Genomic DNA, 23469 nt, shown 5'->3' on the forward strand with positions numbered 1-23469 from the left:
TCTCACACTGAGTTTAGAAGTTGATCTATCTCACACTGACAGTTTAGAAGTTTATCTATCTCACACTGAGTTTAGAAGTTGATCTATCTCACACTGACAGTTTAGAAGTTTATCTATCTCACACTGAGTTTAGAAGTTGATCTATCTCACACTGACAGTTTAGAAGTTTATCTATCTCACACTGAGTTTAGAAGTTGATCTATCTCACACTGACAGTTTAGCAGTTTATCAATCTGACAATCACTGTTCCTGGGCCGCTGCTGAGGGAGCTAGCGCTGCGCAGGCGCACTGCGGTAGTAATGGAGGCCGGGCGGGCGGTTGTGTGTCGGTTGGTTTTCGGGTTTTTGCTGCTCCAGATCGTTAACTGTGAGAAAAACGGCAAGAAGGAACAGCAGGAATGTCACCACTATGCCGGAGGACATGTCTACCCCGGGGAAGCCTTCAGGGTGCCGACGACCGACCACTCGCTTCACCTCAGCAAAGCCAAGAGTGAGCGCGGGGGGGTGGAGTGAGGGGGTTTGTGTGAGCCGGTGGCGCAGAGAGAGGGGATGTGTGTGAGGTAGAGTGTGTGAGGGAGAGGAAGGGGAGTGGGGAGTGTGAGTGAGTGTCGCTCTCCCCAATGGCGGGAGGTGGTAGTCAGGGTGGCCCGGCTCTCAAGTCGCAACCGTTACCCGCTGCAATTGAGCCCGGGCGGGAAACCAGTCCGCCCCTCAGGCTGTCTCAGTGGGAGATATGATGTGGAGATGTCTCAGTGGGAGACTGCAGGGAGCAAGGGAGGCGGCTGTGCAATGCTGGCTCTGCGCCTGTTGTTTGCTGTGTGGGATGTTCTCTGATAATCTAGTGCTGCTGCTGCTTAAGGACACGTTGCACATTGTTCACTATCTCTAACCCACAGGTTTTCCAAACATCAAACAGGTCATAACTGCTCAATGTTGGGGGTTTCTGCTCCACGCCCGACTCTTCAACTCTGAAGAGTAATATGGACCCAAAACGTTAACTCATTTTTATCTCTCCACAAATGCCACCAGACCTGACATTTTCCATCATTTTCTGCTTTTAATTCGGATTTCCAGCATCAACAGTATTTTGCGGTGCAGGACCATTGTTAGAGGTAGTGCTTGGGTAGAGAGTTAGGAATGGATTTCCAGGATTTTGACCCAGTGATGAAGGAGAAACACTGATTATCTGCCCAAGCCAGGATGGCGTATGGCTTGGAGGGAAACCTGAAGTTTTGGGTTTCCATAAATCCACCTTAGTCCTTTTTGAGAATAGAATCATAGAATCCTTACAATGCAGAAGGAGGCCATTTGGCCCATCGAGCGGGAACCGACAGCAATTCCACCCAGCCCTATCCCTGTAACCCCATGTATTTACCCCGCTAATCCCCCTAACCTACACATTTTGGGACACTAATTTATCATGGCCCCAACCTAACCCGCACATCTTTGGACTGTGGGAGGAAACCGGAGGAAACCCACGTAGACACGCAGAGAATGTGCAAACTCCGCACAGACAGTCACCCAAGGCCGGAATCAAACCAAGGTCCCTGGCGCTGTGAGGCAGCAGTGCTAACCACAATGCCACCGTGCCGCTGCATAAATGTAATACTGCTGCATAAATGTAATCATGGAATGGTGCCATTTGCTGATTACTGAACATGGGGGGGGGGGGGGAATCTCTTGTTATATAAGCTCCTAACTTTCATCCAGTTTATTGCAAGGACTTCGCTTTGGTACTCCTCTTCACCAGCACCAAAGCCATATTGTGTGTGAGTTTTCCCTTCTCATTGCCCAGCTTGTGTACCATGTAGTTCTCTACGCTGCCATGTATTGGTGCAGATACGATTGGCCAAATGGCCACCTCCTGTGCCATACCAATTTTGTGATTCTGATCGTTTGTCCACAGAACTTGCACACTGATGGCTTTCATGAATCTGGATGCTTCATGTGTGTATTTGTTGACATCCAAAGTTTTGAATTGAAAAGGTTATCTGCACTACTGCAGAAATTCCTCCAAAATAGCAAATTCTAGCAGATAATTTTCCATGTGTTACATGTTAACTTCATTGGCTGGTCACTGCCTCCAAGCTCTCCTGTATCATGATCTTGTTACCTAGTAGCTGATTCTGGTTTTCTCTGAATGTGGGTTTGATTCTGTGTCAGTGAGATGGCATTGTTGAGTGGATGCCAATTCATTTCTAGTTAAATTGGTTCACGGACTCCCAAGCAACCTGCCCTTTTTGTAACCTTGTGGCGTCTGTGAATCACATGTAAGTTGAATGTCATAAACTGCACAGTCTTTTTTATTTCCTCGAAAACCTTCTGTTGATGTTTTGTTTGCACTTCAGTCCAACGCTCCTGATCTACAGACACCCGGTGCGAAGTGGGGGGTGGGGAAGGCAGAGGACCTCCTCGTGAACCTGCTCCTGGGCCTGGCAAAATTTTCCATGAGCAGGTCCAGACCGCAGGCGACCAAAGGGGCCATCTGACCCGACTGTCTGCCCCTCTACCGTGGCTACATTCGCGGCTGAGTGTCCGAGGGCACCGTTAACACCTTCTGTGCCTGCTGGGCACTCCAGGGACTGGGTGCATTATTGACCCCATTAATCACATTTTGATTTGATGTTTTAAGTTTCCTTTCCACTTTGTCCTTTGTTTTGGGCAGTTCCCCTCCATTTGGGAGCTGCCCCTTTTAATTTATCCCATCGTTAATTTGATTTAGTTTACTTGTTTGACCAAAAGATTGGCATCAGATACTGTGTTGAAATTTGAAAGCAAGCTCAAGGAAGATTTCCCTCAATAGAACTACTGATAAAAATGGTTTTCTTCTTTCTGATAACAATACACGGAAGTCAGGCACTCCGTGGAGTGTGTTGATAGATGATGAGTGCAAAACAAAATTCCATTCCAATTTTCATGCATCCCACTTTGAAACTGAGATGTTTCTGCACAAAACAGTCTGGCCCAAACGTTATTGTCAATTGAACGGAAGTAATAGGAGCGTCTGGTCACTTAACCAGAAAGATCTCCCTTTTCCTACTAAACCATATGAAAATAAAGTCTAAATTGTGATAATTTTGAATTGCTTTTTCTCTGTCCCTACAGATTCCCTCACTCTGTCCATTATGTAAAGGACAGTCAAATCAATATCACCCATTTTAGGCTGTTGCCCAAGATCAAAATTACCCATTTGTCCTGGGAAACAGGGGTTTGTCAAATCTCATAAGTACCTGCGGGGCTTCGCAGTCACTCACTGACACCAGTGCAGTATACCTACAGTGAGCACTGTCTACAAGATGCATTGAAGTAATGCACCAAGGTTCTTCAACAGCATTTACCTAACCTGTAATCCTAACTATGTAAAAAGACAATGGGAGTGGTAACATGGGATTGCCACCAGCTGCAAGTTCTCCTTAAGTCACGCGCCTTCCTGACATGACAGGATATCACCTAACATGCTGGGTCAAAATCATGGAATTCCTTTCCTAATAACACTGTGGGTGTACCCACACATGGATTGCAGTGGTTCAGGAAGCTGGCTCACCACCACCCCGAGAGCTACCACAAATGGGTGATAGATGTCAAGCTTACCAGTGTCACCCACGTTTTATGACTTCATTTAATAAAAAACCTCCAATTTGGTGTGCCTTTGTGCAATAACAAGTAAGGGACCAATGCTCCCTCAATCTTTTTTTTTGCTCAAATTTAGGTAGTCTGATTCCTCCCAAAGTAGGACAAGACAATGTTGGGAGATCCAAGATTCTTACAATAAAGCTCTCCATGGTTGTACAATTCTGACTTTACAACAGCACCAACAGGGACTGGGAAGTTGGGGCGGGTGGGGTGGAAGAGAGAGAGAGAATCTGAGTTTGGAACTGGATCTGTCTCTTACACCGGTGATTCTAAAGCACTTCTCATGAGGATAAACAATAGATTAGTAAAGGATGGCATTGAAATACGAATTAAGTTGAGGAAGAATACACACTTCTACTTTTCCACACCTCCCCAATCCACCCCACTTTCAATATAGCCAGTAAGTGGTGTGTAATCACAGAGCCCCAATTAATTGCTGAACTCCAGACTCTGGAGGAGGTCAGGCAACAAATTGTTTTGATAACAGCATGGTGACACAGTGGTTAGCACTGCTGCCTTACATCACCAGGGATCTGGATTCAATTCCCAGCTGAGGTCACTTTGTGCGGAGTCTGCATGTTCTCCCCGTGTCTGCGTCGGTTTCCTCCGGGTACTCCGGTTTCCTCCCACACTCCAAAAGACATGCTGGTTAGGTGCATTGGCCAAGGTAAATTTCCCCTTTAGTGTACCCGAACAGGTGCCGGAGTGTGACGACCAGGGGATTTTCACAGTAACTTCATTGCAGTATTAATGTAAGTCTACTTATGACTAATAAATAAGCTTAAACATAATTGCAAAAAATGATACAAGCAACTGAGGATTACATGAACTAATGAAATCTGCAACCGGAGCATCTGTTGTAGGCCAAAGGCACCAGTGGCAAGTCAAACCTGAGTAAATTTGGTCAAATTTTAATTTCTAAAAGTCTTAATGTTCAGGCGAATGAAAGGAGTACAAAACATTGGAAGATTTTCAGATTACCTTGTATGTTGTATGACAGTAGATTTCCTAATTGTCCAATGGCATTTTGAACCATTCCAACTAGGAAGGCCCAAGATTTGACCCCTACTGAAAATGAATCTTAACGGCAGGGACAGTGCAGTTATCACTTGGTGTGTCTGGTTGCAGGAGAGGAAATTTGGTTAAGGCCCTGGATCCTGATTTTATTTTTGTAATAGGAACTTTAATAAGTTGTGTTTGAAGAAACTAAAATGATGAACATATAACGATGGAAAAAAACTTTCATAAAAGAGCCAAAGTTAGCTAAAAGCATTAACAATAAAGACAGCTGCTAAACTTGATCAAAATCAGAAGGCATGCTGGGATTATTTTTTCCAGCTGAGTCCTCCACTGGATTTTTGTCAGGCACGGTTTTCAGTGATCTGAGATTAGGGGGCACCACAGCTGCAGTCCGGATTCCCCACTTGTGCCGATTGGCCTTGGCCAATGCAAAAAGTTGATCAGGTTTGAAAACTATAATGGAGACTATTGTTTCAGACTGCTGAAGACTAACTACTGTGCTGAAGGAACTCGCTATATAGGGACAAGGTTAAACATAAAGTAGACCATAAATACAGGACATGAGAAGGGAAAAAGCACCAGCAAATTGTATAGCAGCAGATGTGAATGCACTCATTTTTGTAATGATTTCTAGGATACTGAACAGGAATCAGATTAAAGAAAACTTTTGATGAACAATTAACTTCTCAATCTCCCAGAAGGGAGTGAACACCCTTGTTTCTGAGTTGCATTCCTGTAAAATGCAAGCATCTTTACCTGTACCGCTAGTGTGTCTTAAATGTCAACCAATTTTATATATAAATATATATTTTTAAATTGTTTTTGGTTGCTTCTTACCTCTTGTACTTGAGACTGTCTTCTCTATTCCTCTACTTTTCGGTCCCCCATATTCCATTGAGGTTCAAAATGATTAATGCTCACCCTAAATGAGAGAAGATCCCCAGGTGCGCGCACAACTGTATTTTAGCAAGGCATTAATGGAAAGAGGAAATTGAAACATTCTTTGTGTACATTGAATTGGATTCTGTAAGTTAATTGCTGGAGAAAAAGTGAGATGAGTTTTTTACTGATGTACAACATAATGACCATAGATTGTGCATTTTGAAATTTCACTAAACCAGTTAGCCTGAAGAGTGCAAAATTTATCATTTGTTTCTTTTTAACACTTTAGTTTCAAAACCTGCACCAGACTGGGAAGGGACAGCAGTAATAAACGGAGAATTCAAAGAGCTGAAGCTTACAGACTATCGAGGCAAATACCTCGTCTTCTTTTTCTATCCACTTGATTTGTAAGTATCAAGATTAATACTCAAGATCAGTGAATCATTGATTGCTGCAGCGAAAGGCAAATTGCAAGCATTGACCATGAGACACATTCTGATTATATCATAGAATCTCTACAGTGCACGTGGAGGCCATTCAGCCCGTTGAGTCTGCACCAACTCACCAACCGAGCATCTTGCCTGGGCCCTATCCCTGCAACCCCATGTATTTATCCTGCTAATCCCTGTAACCTACACATTTTTGGACACTAAGGGACAATTTAGCATGGCCAATCTACCTAACCTGCACATCTTTGGACTGTGGGAGGAAACTGGAACGCCCGGAGAAAACCCATGCAGGCAATGGGAGAATGTGCAAACTCCACACAAGCAGTCACCCAAGACCAGAATTGAACCCAGGTCCCTGGTGCTGTGAGGCAGCAGTGCTAACCACGACCACCGTGCTGCCCTGATCATGTCACTAGTTAACTGCAATTTAAAGCTTAGTGCACACTGCAATCACTGCATAGTCTTATCAGGCAGTGTTGTCACTTTCTTGTCATTGTTTGAAGTGAGTACTTGTTTGTTTATTTTCAGTTCCCAGTTACGAGAATGGTTCTTGCAATTGAGCAGTCAGCCCTTATTTTGAGGTTTCTGCATATGTACTTGGATCTTTCTATTGATATCCGAGAAGTCTAGTTGGGAGGGAGACCCAACTCCTGAGGAGTACTTCGTTAAGTGAGGGTTGGAGCAGAAGAAAGAACTATAAAGAATAGTATAGCACAGGAAGAGGCCCTTCGGCCCAACAAATCTGTCCCACCACCAATGCCTCCTAATCTAATATTTTCTTGCCTCTACATGATCCATATCCCTCTATCCCCTGTCTATTCATGTAGCTATCCAGATGCCTCTTGAACATTGTTATAGAATCTGCTTCCGCCACCTCCTCTGGCAATGCGTTCCAGGCATTCACCACCCTCTATGTGAAAAAACTTGCCCCTTACATCTCTTTTGAACTTTCTCCCCCTCACTTCCCTGGGTATTTGACCCTTCGACCCTGGGAAAAAGACTCTGGCTATCCACACTATTCTAGCCTTACCTAGGCTTACATATAGGCTTACCTATAACCCTCAATCCTATTAAGTCCCATGTACTCATCCAGAAGTCTCTTAAAAGACCCTATCGAGTTTGCCTCCACCACCACTGACGACAGCCGATTCCACTCACCCACCACCCTCTGAGTGAAAAACTTACCCCTGACATCTCCTCTGTACCTACTCCCCAGCACCTTAAACCTGTGTCCTCGCGTAGCAGCCATTTCAGCCCTGGGAAAAAGCCTGCGAGAATCCACTCGATCTATACCTCTCAACATCTTGTACACCTCTATCAGGTCACCTCTCATCCTTCGTCTCTCCAAGGAGAAAAGACCGAGCTCCCTCAACCTATCCTCATAAGGCATGCCCCCCAATCCAGGCAACATCCTTGTAAATCTTCTCTGCACCTTTATTTCCACATCCCTCCTGTAATGTGGTGGACCAGAACTGTACACACAATTCCAGCTGTAGCCTTAACCAGCATTTTATACAGTTCCAACATTAAATCCTGTTTTTGTATTCAGTACCTCATCCAAGGAAAATATTCCATATGCTTTCTTTACCGCTTTATCCACCTGTCCTGCCAAATTCAGGGACCTGTGGACATGCACTCAAAGATCTCTCACTTCCACTACTCCTCTCAATATCCTCCCGTTTAGGATTCTCTTGCCTTGCCCTCCCAAATGCATTACTTCCCATTTTTCAGGGTTGAATTCCATTTGCCATTTTTCCGTCCACTTAACCAAACCATTGATATTCTGGAGTCGACAGCTATCCTCTTCACTATCTGCGACATGGCCAATTTTGTGTCATCTGCAAATTTCTGAATTATGCCTCCTACATTTAAGAGTAAATTAATATATACAACAAACAGCAAGGGCCTCAACATTGAGCTCTGTAGAACACCACGGAAACCGCTTTCATTTACAAAAACATCCATCAAAACCCATCCATCCCTTTGTTTCCTATCACTGAGGCAATTGTGCCACCTTCCCCTGTATCCCATGAGATCTCATTTTTTCTGACCAGAAGATGCTTTGCAGCACTCCCCTCTCCCATCTTCCTCTTTTTTTTGTCTTCCTCACTCAGACCTGACTTCCACTCTATGATCTGCTCATAGGTGATGACGGGCAAAAAAGAAACCATCAGTATTGAGACACAAAATGTTGCTGTTCAGACTGAAATCTTAACCCCAGCAGCCTACAAGAGATTGACTACAAGGTGGGAATTGACCAGGGGCTTGGATTTTCCAACTGCATCACTCTCCTGACCTGTCCTCAAACATGAGAAAAAATCATTTTCAATGCCTTCTTCTAGCATGCCTCTGTCCATGACCAAAGCTTTTACTTAAAATCTTATGAAGAGGGTTCAGGAAGTGACACAAACACACCATTTTTGTTGCTGTGTTTTACAAAACTGTGCACAATACTTAATTGTGTTCCTACTAATGTTTACTTTTGCATCTTGACTTTTATATTCTATACCTCTTTTCCATCATAAAACATAGTATGTTAATAGCATTATTCTGCCACTTAAGGTGCTGCTTTTTACTTTATTGTCAGCCTGAAAAGTCTTAAATTCCTCTGATTTTCCATATCAGTTAGCTTTCACCCTTCGAAGTATAATTGTTTAACCAAAATATGCCACCTCATAGTTACAGGAATTTCTTTTGTCCTTTTTGCTCATTCAGCCATCTTATCAATAGCTTTTGTTTGGTCCTTTTCAAATAATTCACTGCGTCTATTTATTATCACCTGAAAATTTGGGCACCACCTCCTCCAGACGCAATATCTGAATGACTGATGCACAAAGTGAACAGAAGTGGTCCCAGTGTATATTGGGCATCGCATCCGTGTGAAGCTTTCCTGAACACTATTGTACAAAATGATGGTTAGTCCAGTTCCAATATTGTATAGATTAGGAGTCCTCCCCTACAGAAAGGATATTTAAGCCATGGAGAATGTATCAAACAGAATTATGTCAGGGATGGGAATCTAGTTACACAGTGAAGCTTGAATACTGGGACTTTTTCAATTGGAGCAGAGAAGGATAATAAGAGAATTAATCTTTTGTTTTACTTTGTCATTACGCTGGGAGGGGGCAAATTTACCATTTCCTTGCCAGCAGAATGTGCTGGTGTGTTTTGTGTTTTTCTACTTACTACCAATGCACATTTCTGATTTTGTTTTTAAATATTGTATCATGAATAGATAGCAATTTGGTAAGTTGGCTTTAAAACATTCCTCCTTTGGATTGGTATCTTGATGCCAACTAGAATAAATTCAATAGATGATTTTTGTAATAGTGCTTTTCATGTGGATTGCTCCTCAATGTATTCTCTCACTTTCTTATTCATATATATTATATATAATATTAACATACAAAGAGAGTTGCTTGCTGTGCAAGAACTCAAGTTTCTATCTGATGTTTTTTCATTTAGGTGTGTTCTTGTGCAAAAATCTGAATTTATAAAGGATCTGTCACTCAATTGCTTTTTTTAAATTTGCAGCACGTTTGTTTGTCCCACTGAGATAATAGCTTTCAGTGACAGAATTGAGGAGTTTCGATCAATTAATACTGAAGTCGTAGCTTGTTCTGTTGACTCTCAGTTTACACACTTGGCATGGTAAGTAGGTCTGATACTTGGTATAACATAAGCGTCTCACTTTTAGAATAGTTCACAACTTAAGCAGCTCAATTTATCAAGTAAATGGTTTGGTTGGGTTTTCTACAGCACATAATTAGCTATATTATTGTCTTTTTATTTAAATAAATTCCCAAATGCATAAATTATAATTGAGAATTAGCTGATACGGTTGATTTTATTCCATAACATTTACACCACAGAGGCCATTCAACCCAACAGGTTTGTGCTTGTGTTTATGTTCAAGCCTCCTCCTACCTTCATCTAATCCGAACAATATCCTTTTCAAGTATTAAATGGATCCATGCCAATTTTCTATGGCACACCACTCAACCACTCAGTTATATCCCTCCCATCTATCCTAATGATCCCTCATTATTTTACATGACCTGTCAGGCTGGCATGTCAATGTTCCTGCCCTGGAGTAAGCTCTGAGAGTAAATGGATATGTGCCTGCAAAGAGCTCATCCCTGTTTTGTGAAGTTAACTGCAGGCAGGCTTAAAAGGTGTTGAGAAGAGAATCTGGAGTACCTTTTAAACCTGGTTGAACCTGTATAAACCCCTTAAATAAAGCTGGGTAGGATTTAATCCCTTCCAAAGAATTTTGTTTCATTTTTCCAATCCATTGTAGAGTCTCTATTTTGTACTTCTGGATGCTAATGAATTACAGATATAAATGGTTTGTGGAAATGTTTATTTAAATCTTGTCATTTAAGTAAAAGAGTACACTTCTTAACAAGGTATTTTTATTTTATGAAGGATAAATACACCAAGAAAACAAGGTGGACTAGGACCAATGAAGATCCCACTACTCTCCGATCTTACACATCAAATTGCAAAGGATTACGGAGTGTATTTGGAGGATCAAGGGCACGCACTTCGGTAACTGGAGAAGATCATGTTTTTAAAAAAAGTTTCAATTTGTAGTTTACTCTATATAACACCAAATTGCATTTATTTAGCACCTCTACAGAAGCATTACGATGCAAAGAATCACACCTAGCCACAAAGGAGATATTGGGTTCTATGACCAAAAGCTTGGTCAACGAGATAGGTTTTAATAAATGCCTTAAAGGACGAAAGTGAGGTAGAGTGATGGGAATTTCTGAACTTGGGGGCAAATCAAATAAAGGCACGACCACCAATGGTGGAGCAGTTATGATTGCTAATGCACAAGAGGCCAGAATTAGAGGAATGCAGATATCTTGGAGAGTTATGAGGGTCATTCAGACTTGAAACGTTAGCTCTAGTCTCTCTCCACAGATGCAGTCTGACCTGCTGAGATTTTCCAGCATTTTCTGTTTTTGTTTCAGATTCCAGCATCCGCAGTAATTTGCTTTTATAAACATGGGCAGCATGGTAGCACAGTGGTTAGAACTGCTGTCTCACAGTCCAAGGGACCGGGTTCACTTCTGGCCTCGGGTCACTGCCTGTGTGGAGTTAGCACGTTCTCCCCATGTCTGCGTGGGTTTCCTCCGGATGCTCCGGTTTCCTCCCACAATCCAAAGATTTGCTGGTTAGGTTGATTGGCCATGCTAAATTGACCCTAGTGTCGGGGATTAGCAGGGTAAATGTGTGGGATTACGGGAATAGGACTTGGGTGGGATTGTGGTCGGTGGAGGCTTGATGGGCCGAATGGCCTCCTTCTGCACTGTAGGGATTCTATGATGTTCAAGTATTTTGGAGAGGAAAGGGAGGTAAGAGAAGGGATGGTAGTTTGCAAGGATGGAAGGCGGGGGGGGGGGGGGGGGGGGGGGTGTCAAGGGTTGGCTTTTTGAGGAGAAGACAGCAGATTTAAAGGACAATGGGACAACACCTGAAGAGAGAGAACCATTGACAATATTGACTAACATGGAATCCAGGAGGTAAATTGGGTGATCAGCAGTTTAGTAGGAATAGATGAAGGGAACAGTCAGAGGGTCTCATGGGCTTAGCGAGGGCAAGTCTGCAGATAGGAGAGAAAAAGGAGAAAGATGTGAGTTAAAGGCTAGGACAAGGTGGAGTATTAAAAGGAAGTTTGGCCAGATGGGAAGAAAGTGGTAGAGGCAGCTGATTGGATGATCTCTGCCTTTGTGACAAAGAAGTGCAGGAGGACGGAGAACGTGGGAACATAGGAATTAGGAGCATAAGTAGGCAAATTCAGCACTTTGTGCCTGCTCCGCCATGCAATCAAATCATGGATGATCTCTCTCTAGTCTCGAATCCACCTCCCCACATGTTCGCCATATCCCTCTTTCCCTTTTTAAAATTTGATTTGATTTATTATTGTCACATGTATTAATATACAGTGAAAAGTATTGTTTCTTGTGCGCTATACAGACAAAGCATACCGTTCATAGAGAAGGAAAGGAGAGGGTGCAGAATGTAGTGTTACAGTCATAGCTAGGGTGGAAAGAAAGATCAACTTAACGTGAGGTAGGTTCATTCAAAAGTCTGATAACTGCAGGGAAGAAGCTGTTCTTGAGTCGGTTGATACGTGACCTCAGACTTTTGTATCTTTTTCCCGACGGAAGAAAGTGGAAGACGGTATGTCCGGGATGCGTGGGGTCCTTAATTATGCTGGCTGCTTTGCTGAGGCAGCTGGAAGTGTAGACAGAGTCAATGGATGGGCGGCTGGTTTGCGTGATGGACCTTTTGTAGTTTCTTGTGGTCTTGGGCAGAGCAGGAGCCAGACCAAGCTGTGATACAACCAGAAAGAAAGACATATTAGAAATATGTCTATCTCCCTCTTGAAATCATTCAACGATTCAGACTCCACCGTGCTATGGGGCAGCGAGTTCTACAAATTCAGCACCCTCTATGAAAAATAGCTCCTCCTCATCACAGTTTTAAATCCACAGCCTCTCAACCTATACCTGTGACCTCTTGTTCTAGATTGACCCATAAGAGAAATGAGGAGAGGGGTTTAAGAAAATGGCATGCAGTTGAGAAAGGAAGTTAGGATTATCTTTGGATCATCCTTGAATGTTGAGCAGATGGGAGTATGGAAGGTGGTGGCGTAGTGGTATTGACACTGGACTAGTAATCCAGGCGCCCAAGATAATGCTCTGGGAACCTGGGCTTGAACCGCACCATGGCAATAAAATCTGAACCATGAAATCACTGTCGATCTGCTTCACTAATGTCCTTTAGGGAAAGAAATCCACCATCCTTATCTGGTCTGGCCTACATGTGACTCCAGATATACAGCAGTGTGGTTGACTCATAAATGACCTCTGAAATAGCCCAGGAAGCCAATCAGTGGTATCAACTACTAGGAAGTCTATAAGGAATGAAACCAATGTGCACTGGATGTGACAACAGTAAACTCAATCCTGTTAACCCTGCAGTCATCTATCCTAACATCTGGAGTTTATGCCAAAAACTGGAAGAGTATTCCCACACACGGAATCATACCTTACAGATAATGTCCCAGACATCACCATCCTGGTATATCCTGTCCTGCCAGCAGGACAGACCCGGTAGAGGTGGCGGCTCAGTGGTATACAGTTGTTGGAGTTGCCGTCGACATCAACTCTGGATCCAATGAAACCTTATTGCAAAAGGTCAAACATGGGCAAGGAAACCACCTGATTACCACAGAGGATTTTAATGTCAAAACTCCTGATTGTACCAGCAAGATTTTTGCCCAATTTTGTAACTAAATTTGGGAGAATTTGTTCTAACAGCCCCATATGGTTCAGTGACAAATGTTGTTTGATGCGCCTAAGAAGTGTCTCGAGATATTTTACTATGCTAAATGTAAATTGCAGGAGGACATGTCTCCAACAAAACAAATACTTTCATAGTTTACCACTGCCTTTTGTCCAGCCTATTTTGTGTTTGCAAATTAAATGTATGCTTCATCCATCATAGAAATCATAGAAACCCTACAGTGCAGAAGGAGGCCATTCGGCCCATCGTGTCTGCACCGACCACAATCCCACCCAGGCCCTACCCCCACATATTTACCTGCTAATCCCTCTAACCTACGCATCTCGGGCAATTTTTAACCTGGCCAATCAACCTAACCCACACATCTTTGGACTGTGGGAGGAAACCGGAGCACCCGGAGGAAACCCACGCAGACACGAGGAGAATGTGCAAACTCCACACAGACAGTGACCCAAGCCGGGAATCAAACCCAGGTCGCTGGAGCTGTGAAGCAGCAGTGCTAACCACTGTGCTACCGTGCCGCCCTTGAGCAGATGGGAGTATGGAAGGTGGTGGCGTAGTGGTATTGACACTGGACTAGTAATCCAGGCGCCCAAGATAATGCTCTGGGAACCCGGGCTTGAACCGCACCACGGCAATAAAATCTGAACCATGAAATCACTGTCGATCATGTTTGACAAAGTTGACAATAATCATGCTTTTTTTTCTTTCAGAGGTCTCTTTATCATTGATGACAAAGGAACACTGAGACAAATTACAATGAATGATCTTCCAGTGGGCCGTTCAGTGGATGAAACTCTTCGTTTAGTTCAAGCATTCCAGTACACCGACGTACACGGTGAAGGTATGCATGAAATTATTGGAACAAAGTACATGAAAATTATAGATTGGCAAAATTAAATAACTGGAAATGAAATGTTTTACGAGTAAAGAGTGAATAGTGTTTCTTTGCATTGAAGTTGCTCAGCTGCGGCATGGATTTAAGTGCTTTTATTTTGATGTCTTTTTTTAGTTTGCCCAGCTGGTTGGAAACCTGGAAGTGACACGGTAAGATTGTCATTTAACCTAAACATCATCTTTATGAAAAGGACTATGTAATTTATACATAGTGAATTACGTTTAAATATCAACAATCTTTTATGTTTGCCTTGTCACATCTATGGTGTTATTGTCTTTAAGTATAGTCCAAATTCGAGCTTTAAAAGGTCGAAGTGCATTAACATCTGTAATCATGCTGCTGATATATTTTAACTAGATTAAACCAGAAGATGTCATGAAACAGTGGTGGCCACGAGAAGATTTGTAAGTAAACTTAATGACAATAGGCGTGATTACAGATGTTAAATCGCTGTGCACATTAAAATTGACAACTTGAAAAATGGTGTTATACCTAATAACAAAGTGCTTTTGTGCTAGTATCTTTGATAGCTTGTCTTTTTAATAGCATCCTGTACAGCGGGCAGCTTCCTCCACTCTGAACTCAGCAGAGATGACAACATTACAATGTGCTGCTTAGGTTCTGTATTAAAATAAGCAGTTTCTGTTTCGTCAGCACTGCAGACTAGATCACTGGAAGTGAGTTACTTGCGAGCCGGGACTTGCTGCTGGAATTGGGAATGTCTTATTTACACAGGTTATGCTTGATAGAGTTTAAGACTGATAAGTACGAGGTGATTCATTTTGGTAGGACAAATTTGAATGCGGATTACAGGGTCAACGGCAGGGTTCTGAGGAATGTGGAGGAACAGAGAAATCTTGGGGTTCATGTCCACAGATCTCTGAAGGTTGCCACTCAAGTGGATAGAGCCGTGAAGAAGGCCTATAGTGTGTTAGCGTTTATTAACAGGGGGCTTGAGTTTAAGAGCCGTGGGGTTATGCTGCAACTGTACAGGACCTTGGTGAGACCACATTTGGAATATTGTGTGCAGTTCTGGTCACCTCACTATAAGAAGGATGTGGAAGCATTGGAGAGAGTGCAGAGGAGATTTACCAGGATGCTGCCTGGTTTGGAGGGTAGGTCTTATGAGGAAAGGTTGAGGGAGCTAGGGCTTTTCTCTTTAGAGCGGAGGAGGATGAGAGGCGACTTAATAGAGGTTGACAAGATGATGAGGGGGATAGATAGAGTGGACGTTCAGAGTCTATTTCCTCGGGTGAATGGAGCTGTTACGAGGGGGCATAACTATAAGGTTCATGGTGGGATATATAGGAGGGATGTCTGAGGTAGGTTCTTTACTCAGAGAATGGTTGGGGTGTGGAATGGACTGCCTGCTGTGATAGTGGAGTCGGACACTTTAGGAACTATCAAGTGGTTATTGGATAGGCACATGGAGCACACCAGAATGATAGGGAGTGGGATAGCTTGATCTTGGTTTCGGACAAAGCTCGGCACAACATCGAGGGCCAAAGGGTCTGTACTGTATGTTCTAAAACCTTTTTTTGTACTGGGATTTTAAGTAAAAATAAGCACCTTTGCGAGAAGTTATAATTGCGTGATTTTTTTTTTTAGCCCACCTTCGGGCCTACGTTATCCTCACCGAAGCTAGGGGTGTGACAGTAATGAATAGTCTGGGCAACATAGCAAGGTCATTTTAGGCTTTGGCTGAAGCCTCCTGATCATGGCTGTTCCTTGTATATATTTAGCCGTAATAAGAACTAGGAGCAGCAGTAGGCCATCTGGCCTCTCGAGCCTGCTCCACCATTCAATAAGATCATAGCTGATCTTTTCGTGGACTTACCTGCCGCTCACCATAATCCTTAATTCCTTTACTTTCAAAAATTTAGCTATCCTTGCCTTAAAAACATTCAACGAGGTGGCCTCAGCTGCTTCACTGGGCAGGGAATTCCACAGATTCACAACCCTTTGTGTGAAGTTCCTCCTCAGCTCGGTCCTAGATCTGCTTGACCTTATTTTGAGGCCATGTCCCCTCGTCCTAGTTTCAGCTGCCAGTGGAAACAACTTCCCTGCTTCTATCTTATCTATTCCCTTCATAATCTTATATGATCTCCCCTCATTCTTCTGAATTCCAATGAGTATAGCCCCAGTCTATTCAGTCTCTCCTCATAAGCCAACCCTCTCAACTCTGGAATCCACCTAGTGAATCTCCTCTGCGCCCCCTCCAGTGCCAGTATATCCTTTCTCAAGTAAGGAGACCAAAACTGTACACAGTACTCCAGGTGTGGCCTCACCAGCACCTTATACAGCTGCAACATAACCTCGCTGTTTTTAAACTCCATCCTTCTAGCAATGAAGGACAAAATTCCATTTGCCTTCTTAATTACCTGCTGCACCTGCAAACCAACTCCTTGAGATTCTTGCACAAGGACACCCAGGTCCCTCTGCACAGCAACATGCTGCAATTTTTTACCATTTAAATAATAGTCCATTTTGCAGTTATTCCTACCAAAATGGATGACCTCACATTTACCAACATTGTACTCCATCTGCCAGACCCTCGCCCACTCACTTAGACTATCGATATCCCTTTGCAGACTTTCAGCATCCTCTGCACACTTTGCTCTGCCACTCATCTTAGTGTCACCTGCGAATTTTGACACACTACACTTGGTCCCCAACTCCAAATCATCTGTGTAAATCGTAAACAATTGCGGTCCCAACACTGATCCCTGAGGCACACCACTAGTCACTGATCGCCAACCAGAAAAACACCCATTTACCCCCACTCTTTGCTTTCTGTTAGTTAACCAATCCTCTATCCATGCTGATACATTACCCATAACACCGTGCACCTTTATCTTATGTAGCAGTCTTTGGTGCAGCACCTTGTCAAATGCCTTCTGGAAATCCAGATACACCACATCCACAGGCTCCCCATTGTCCACTGCACATGTAATGTTCTCAAAGAATTCCACCAAATTAGTCAAACATGACCTTCCTTTCATGAACCCATGCTGCGTCTTACCAATGGGACAATTTATATCCAGATGTTTTGCTATTTCTTCCTTGATGATAGATTCAAACATTTTCCCTACTACAGAAGTTAAGCTAACCGGCCTATAGTTAACCACCTTTTGTCTACCTCCTTTTTAAAACAGTGGCGTCACATTTGCTGTTTTTCAATCTGCGGGAACCACCCCAGAGTCCAGCGAATTTTACCACTAATGGACTTGCTATTTCTCCCGCCATCTCTTTCAGTATTCTGGGATGCATTCCATCAGGACCAGGAGACTTGTCTACTTTTAGCCCCATTAACTTGCCCAACACTACCTCTTCCGTGATAATGATAGTTTCTAGGTCTTCACCTGCCATAGCCTTCCTGTCATCAATTTTTGGCATGTTATTTGTGTCTTGCACTGTGAAGACTGACACAAAATACCTGTTCAATGCCTCAGCCATTTTCTCATTTCCAGTTATTGCATCCCCCTTCTCATCCTCTGAAGGCATATGGTGTGCTGGCCTTCATCAATCGAGGGATTGAGTTTAGGAGTCGGGGGATAATGATGCAGCTTTATAAGACCCTTGTCAGACCCCACCTGGAGTACTGTGCCCAGTTCTGGTCGCCTCATTACAGAAAGGATGTGGAAGCCATAGAAAGGGTGCAGAGGAGATTTACAAGGATGTTGCCTGGATTGGGTGACATGCGTTATGAGGATAGGTTGAGGGAGCTAGGTCTTTTCTCCTTGGAGAGACGAAGGATGAGAGGTGACCTGATAGAGGTTTACAAGATGTTGAGAGGTATAGATCGGGTGGATTCTCAGAGGCTTTTTCCCAGGGCTGAAATGGTTGCTACGAGAGGACACAGGTTTAAGGTGCTGGGGAGTAGGTACAGAGGAGATGTCAGGGGTAAGTTTTTCACTCAGAGGGTGGTGGGTGAGTGGAATCGGCTGTCGTCAGTGGTGGTGGAGGCAAACTCGATAGGGTCTTTTAAGAGACTTCTGGATGAGTACATGGGATTTAATAGGATTGAGGGTTATAGGGAAGTCTATTTATAAGCCTAGGTAGGTAGGGACACGACCGGCGCAACTTGTGGGCCGAAGGGCCTGTTTGTGCTGTATTTTTTCTATGTTCTGAAGGACCAATGTTTACTTTAGCCACTCTTTTTTGTTTTATATATTTGTAGAAACTTTTGCTATTTGTTTTTATATTCTGAGCTAGTTTACTCTCATAATCCATCTTGCTTTTTTTAATAGCTTTTTTCATGGCTTTCTGTTGACCTTTAAAGATTTCCTAATCCTCAGGATTCCCACTAATCTTTGCCACTTTGTATGCATTTTCTTTCAATTTGACACCCTCCTTTATTTCCTTAGATATCCATGGCTGATCATCTCTTTTTCTACAGTCCTTCCTTATAATGATATACAAGTTTGGGAGCACTGTAAAAGATCGCTTTGAAAGTCCTCCACTATTCTTCAATTGTCCCACCATAAAGTTTTTGCTCCCTGTCTACTTTAGCCAACGCCTCCCTCATCCCTTTGTAGTCTCCTTTGTTTAAGCACAAGACACTGGTATTGGATTTTACCTTCTCATGCTCCATCTGTATTTTAAATTCAACCATACTGTGATCGCTTCTTCCGAGAGGATCCCTAACTGCAAGATAATGAATTATTCCTGTCTCATTACACAGGATGTGGAGATGCCAGCGTTGGACTGGGGTGAACACAGTAAGAAGTCTCACAACACCAGGTTAAAGTCCAACAGGTTTATTTGGTAGCAAATACCATAAGCTTTCGGAGCACTGCTCCTTCGTCAGATGGAGTGGAAATGTGCTCTCAAACAGGGCACAGACACAAAATCAAGTTGCAGAATACTGATTAGAATGCGAATCCCTAAAGCCAGCCAGGTCTTAAAGGTACAGACAATGTGGTGGAGGGAGCATTAAACACAGGTTAAAGAGATGTGTATTGTCTCCAGACACAACAGCTAGTGAGATTCTGCAAGTCCAGGAGGAAAGGTGTGGGGGTCACTTATAGTGTGACATAAATCCAACATCCCGGTTTAGGTCGTCCTCATGTGTGCGGAACTTGGCCGTCAGTTTCTGCTCAGCGACTCTGCGCTGTCGTGTGTCGTGAAGGCCACTTTGGAGAACGCTTACCTGAAGATCCAAGGCTGAATGCCCGTGACTGCTGAAGTGCTCCCCCACAGGAAGAGAACAGTCTTGCCTGGTGATTGTCGAGCGGTGTTCATTCATCCGTTGTCCTAGCGTCTGCATGGTTTCCCCAATGTACCATGCCTCGGGTATCAGAGCTTTACACCTTTTACAAGGATGTTGCCTGGATTGGGTGACATGCCTTATGAGGATAGGTTGAGGGAGCTAGGTCTTTTCTCCTTGGAGAGACGAAGGATGAGATATCAGAGCTACACCTTGCCTCCTGGACTTGCAGAATCTCACTAGCTGTTGTGTCTGGAGACAATACACATCTCTTTAACCTGTGTTTAATGCTCCCTCCACCACATTGTCTGTACCTTTAAGACCTGGCTGGCTTTAGGGATTCACATTCTAATCAGTATTCTGCAACTTGATTTTGTGTCTGTGCCCTGTTTGAGAGCACATTTCCACTCCATCTGACGAAGGGGCAGTGCTCCGAAAGCTTATGGTATTTGCTACCAAATAAACCTGTTGGACTTTAACCTGGTGTTGTGAGACTTCTTATTGTCATTACACAGGACCAGATCTAGGATAGCTTGCTCCCTTGTCGGCTTCATTACATACTGTTCAAGGAAGCTATCACGGATACATTCTATGAACTGCTTTGACCTGGTTTGACCAATTGATATGTAGATTAAAATCCCCCATGATAATTGCTGTACCATTTTTACATACATCAGTTATTTCTTTATTTCTCGTCCCACCATGATGTCATTATTTGGTGGCCTGTAGACTACGCCTATCAGTGACTTTTTCTCCTTACTATTTCTAGTTTCCACCCAAATGGATTCAACCTTTTTTTCCGTAGAACCTATATCATCTCTCACTACCGCCCTGATGTCATCCCTAAATATCAGAGCTACAATTTACCTTCCTGTCGGTCCCTCCGAACAATCTGATACCCCTGGATATTTAACTCCCAGTCGTGACCATCCTGCAACCATGTCTCTGTGATGGCCACCAAATCATACTCGTTCGCAATGATTTGTGCCGTCAACTCATTTACCTTGTTTCGAATGCTACGAGCATTCAGATAAAGTGCCCTTATGCTAGGTTTTGTACCTTTTTGAATTCTAACACTTCCATTAATAACATCTCCTGAGTTCTCCTTCCTTTTAACTATTTTCCTGATTTTTGATGTAGTTGGAACCTTCTCCCCACATTTTGTTCTTGCTCCCTCCTTCTCGGACTCCTTACATAGGTTCCCATCTCCCTGGCATATTAATTTAAACCCTCCCCAACCGCTCTAGCAAATACTCCCCCTGGGATATTGGTCCCAGTCCTGCCCAGATGTAACCCGTCCAATTTGTACAGGTCCCATCTCCCCCAAAACCGATCCCAATGCCCCAGGAATCTGAAACCCTCCCCCGACACCATCCCTTCAGCCACGTACATATCTGATATATCCTGTCATTTCTACTCTGACTAGCACGTGGCACTGGTAGTAATCCTGAGATCACCATTTCTTAACTTTCTTCCTCGCTCCCTGTATTCTGCTTTTAGGACCTCATCCCGTTTTTTACCTATGTCGTTTGTACCAACGTGTACTACGACCACCAGCTGTTCGCCCTCCCCTTCAGAATGTCCTGCAGCCGCTCCGAGACATCCTTGATCCTCGCACCAGGGAGACAACATACCATCCTGGAGTCTCATTTGCAGCCACAGAAACGCTTGTCTATTCCCCTTACAATTTAATCCCCTATAACTATTGAACTGGCACACTTTTTACCCCTCTCCTCTGCAGCAGAACCAACCATGGTGCAACGAGTTTGGTTGCTGCTGCTGCTTTTCCTAGAGAGGTCATTCCCCTCAACAGTATCCAAAGCTGTATATCTGTTTTGCAGGGAATGGCCACACGAGATTCCTTCCACACCTGCCTATCTCTTTTGCTCTGTCTGGTGGTCACCCATTCCCTTCCTGCCTGTGGAGTCTGAGCCTGCGGTGTGACCACCTCTCTATACGTGCTATCCACGATACTCTCTGACTCGCAGATGCTCTACAGTGTCTCCAGCTGCCGTTCCAGCTCTGAAACTCGAGCTTCCAGGAGCTATAGCTGGAGACACTTCCTGCACACATGCTGACCCAGGGGACTGGAACTGTCCCCAGCCTGCCACATGGAGCAAGAGGTGCAAACCACGGCTTGGAGCTCTCCTATCATGTCTTACCCCTTTAAATTAAACTTTTGAAAGATGTTTTGTTTCAGATTTTATCCAATTTTCTAGGGCCCTTCTTAATACACTCTTGTCATTCTGTTTTACTATTTTACATATTTGGGCGAATGACTGTACATTTATCTGTATTGGAGAACACTTGCCACGCAGATGGTTACCCCACCTTTATCTTTCCCCCTCCCCAATCCAGTTGAAACTCTTGCTGTTTAACTTTGTCATCCCTTGGCAGGAGGGTCAGTAACTGGAGGGCACAGGTTTCAATGAATGTACTGTCTGAAAGGGTCGTGAAAGTAGATTCAATAGTAATTTTCAGAAGGAAATTGGATAAATACTTAAAGGAAAAAAATGGTTGCCCAATGGAAAAGGCAGAGGAGTTGTACTAAATGAATAGCCTTTTGGGGAGCCAAATGAGCATTTCCTGTGCAGTAGGATTCTATAATTCACAACAATAAATCTGCTCTATGTGCTCTCCCACATATTTCAATTAGTATATTGAGCAGGAGGAACAGACCACTAAGCTTTGGGTCGTACCACTTGTTACCTTAGCTTGGGAAGCTATTTCATTTGAAAGCACTTTTTAGTTTCCTTTCTGCACTCAGTTTGCCAATTTCTAGTTCATCTGTCCATTTCTTATCCCCCAAACACAGTGAGAACTAATTTACTTGCAAAATTCCTCTGGCTGTTTATTTTTGGAAATCCAAGTAAATGCACAAAATAGTATGGCAACAAGACTCAATTAAGAATGGTATAGTATTGTCCTTCCAATTAAAATCGCACTTCCTGTAGCCATTAGTCTGTTAATAATTGTTTAATTCCATTTTATCTTGGGATTTAACTACCTGTCTGCTGTTTATGTACTTTCTAGATTTCTCTTGACCCCTGGTCATCTTTTCACTTGTACGAACTTCTTTATAATTTTGTACATGGGCCAAAGATCACTCTTTTCCTTTTGCCAGCGATCATTGTATGTCTTCCTCCTATCTCAGACTTTCCGCCTCCTTTACATTGTTAGAGGCCTTCTTGGTCAATCTTTTCTACTGTGCTCCAGACTCTTCAAAACTGGCAATGGTTATTTCTCTCAAATGACTACTTGAAATATTTAACGGATCATTTGCAGATGCATTGTGATGAGTGATTTTGCCATTATTTTTTTTCTCTCAGGAATTGTATATCTTTAAAGTATGGTCCATTTTGTATTTTTCCTAAAATGGGAAAGAAATGCACTACGATTCTCTGAAAGGAAACCCTTACATTTGCAGGATGAGTAAGGTACAATGAGATAGTAGTATCACCAAAGAGCTGCAGTTGATTTAATGTTTAGGTTTTGTTCTTTCTAGTTGTAACTTGCACTCCTGTTTATCAGCAGCTAGCCTGTAGGTGTTTGTCAAAGTATCTTTTTTTTGATTTCTGCTTTTTATGCTCTTTTCCTTCAGATAATTCCGGATCCAGCTGGAAAACTCAAGTATTTTGATAGAAAACATTAAACCTTGAATATTGATGTTTTATAATACCTGGTTCCTGACTTAAACAATAAAACTTTTACTTCTTTGTGGTTTTTTTTACTGCTGTTATCATTGCAAGTGATTTTGATAATGAGTTTTTTTCTCTCTCGCACAGGAAAGAATAAGAAATGTGTTTAATTGCTCCCCGTTGCTGAAAATATTATATTGATGCTATACATTCTATCAGGGCAGCAAATTATAACCTTTTATCAGTTTGACAGTGAACTTGTTTTGATTTTCATAATAAGAATGTTGATTCCATTTACGTGACAACTTAATTGCTTCAACAAAGAATGAATAATCAAAATGCCTTCTGAAAATCCAGTAAATTACATTTATTGGACAACGTGCACCAACTTCATTCTCATCTTTCAGTGAATTTGTGA

The 23469-nt window shown here is 43.0% G+C and overlaps 1 protein-coding gene across 2 annotated transcripts; it reads left to right on the plus strand.

Moving 5' to 3' along the window:
• Positions 1-264: 264 nt before the first annotated feature.
• prdx4 (peroxiredoxin 4) lies at positions 265-23133 on the plus strand. Of its 2 annotated transcripts, XM_078232310.1 has the most exons (8): positions 265-489; positions 5824-5941; positions 9518-9634; positions 10412-10534; positions 14020-14150; positions 14319-14353; positions 14562-14608; positions 23015-23133. In XM_078232310.1, the coding sequence occupies exons 1-8, from the start codon at positions 300-302 to the stop codon at positions 23016-23018; spliced, it is 765 nt and encodes a 254-aa protein (XP_078088436.1). In that variant the 5' UTR covers positions 265-299; the 3' UTR covers positions 23019-23133. The 2 variants fall into 2 exon arrangements, with proteins under 2 accessions (XP_078088436.1, XP_078088434.1); XM_078232308.1 differs by lacking the exon at positions 14562-14608.
• Positions 23134-23469: the final 336 nt, after the last annotated feature.

The sequence above is a fragment of the Mustelus asterias genome, chromosome 17 (assembly GCF_964213995.1).
Source record: "Mustelus asterias chromosome 17, sMusAst1.hap1.1, whole genome shotgun sequence".
In the NCBI taxonomy this organism is placed as follows: Eukaryota; Metazoa; Chordata; class Chondrichthyes; order Carcharhiniformes; family Triakidae; genus Mustelus; species Mustelus asterias.

Bases quoted from the DNA above. Each gene is read 5' to 3' on its own strand.
- prdx4 (XM_078232310.1), top strand. From the start codon at position 300: ATGGAGGCCGGGCGGGCGGTTGTGTGTCGGTTGGTTTTCGGGTTTTTG. The intron at 9,635-10,411 runs GTAAGTAGGTCT...TATTTTATGAAG, and splicing joins CAGTTTACACACTTGGCATG to GATAAATACACCAAGAAAAC. The intron at 10,535-14,019 runs GTAACTGGAGAA...TTTTTCTTTCAG, and splicing joins GATCAAGGGCACGCACTTCG to AGGTCTCTTTATCATTGATG.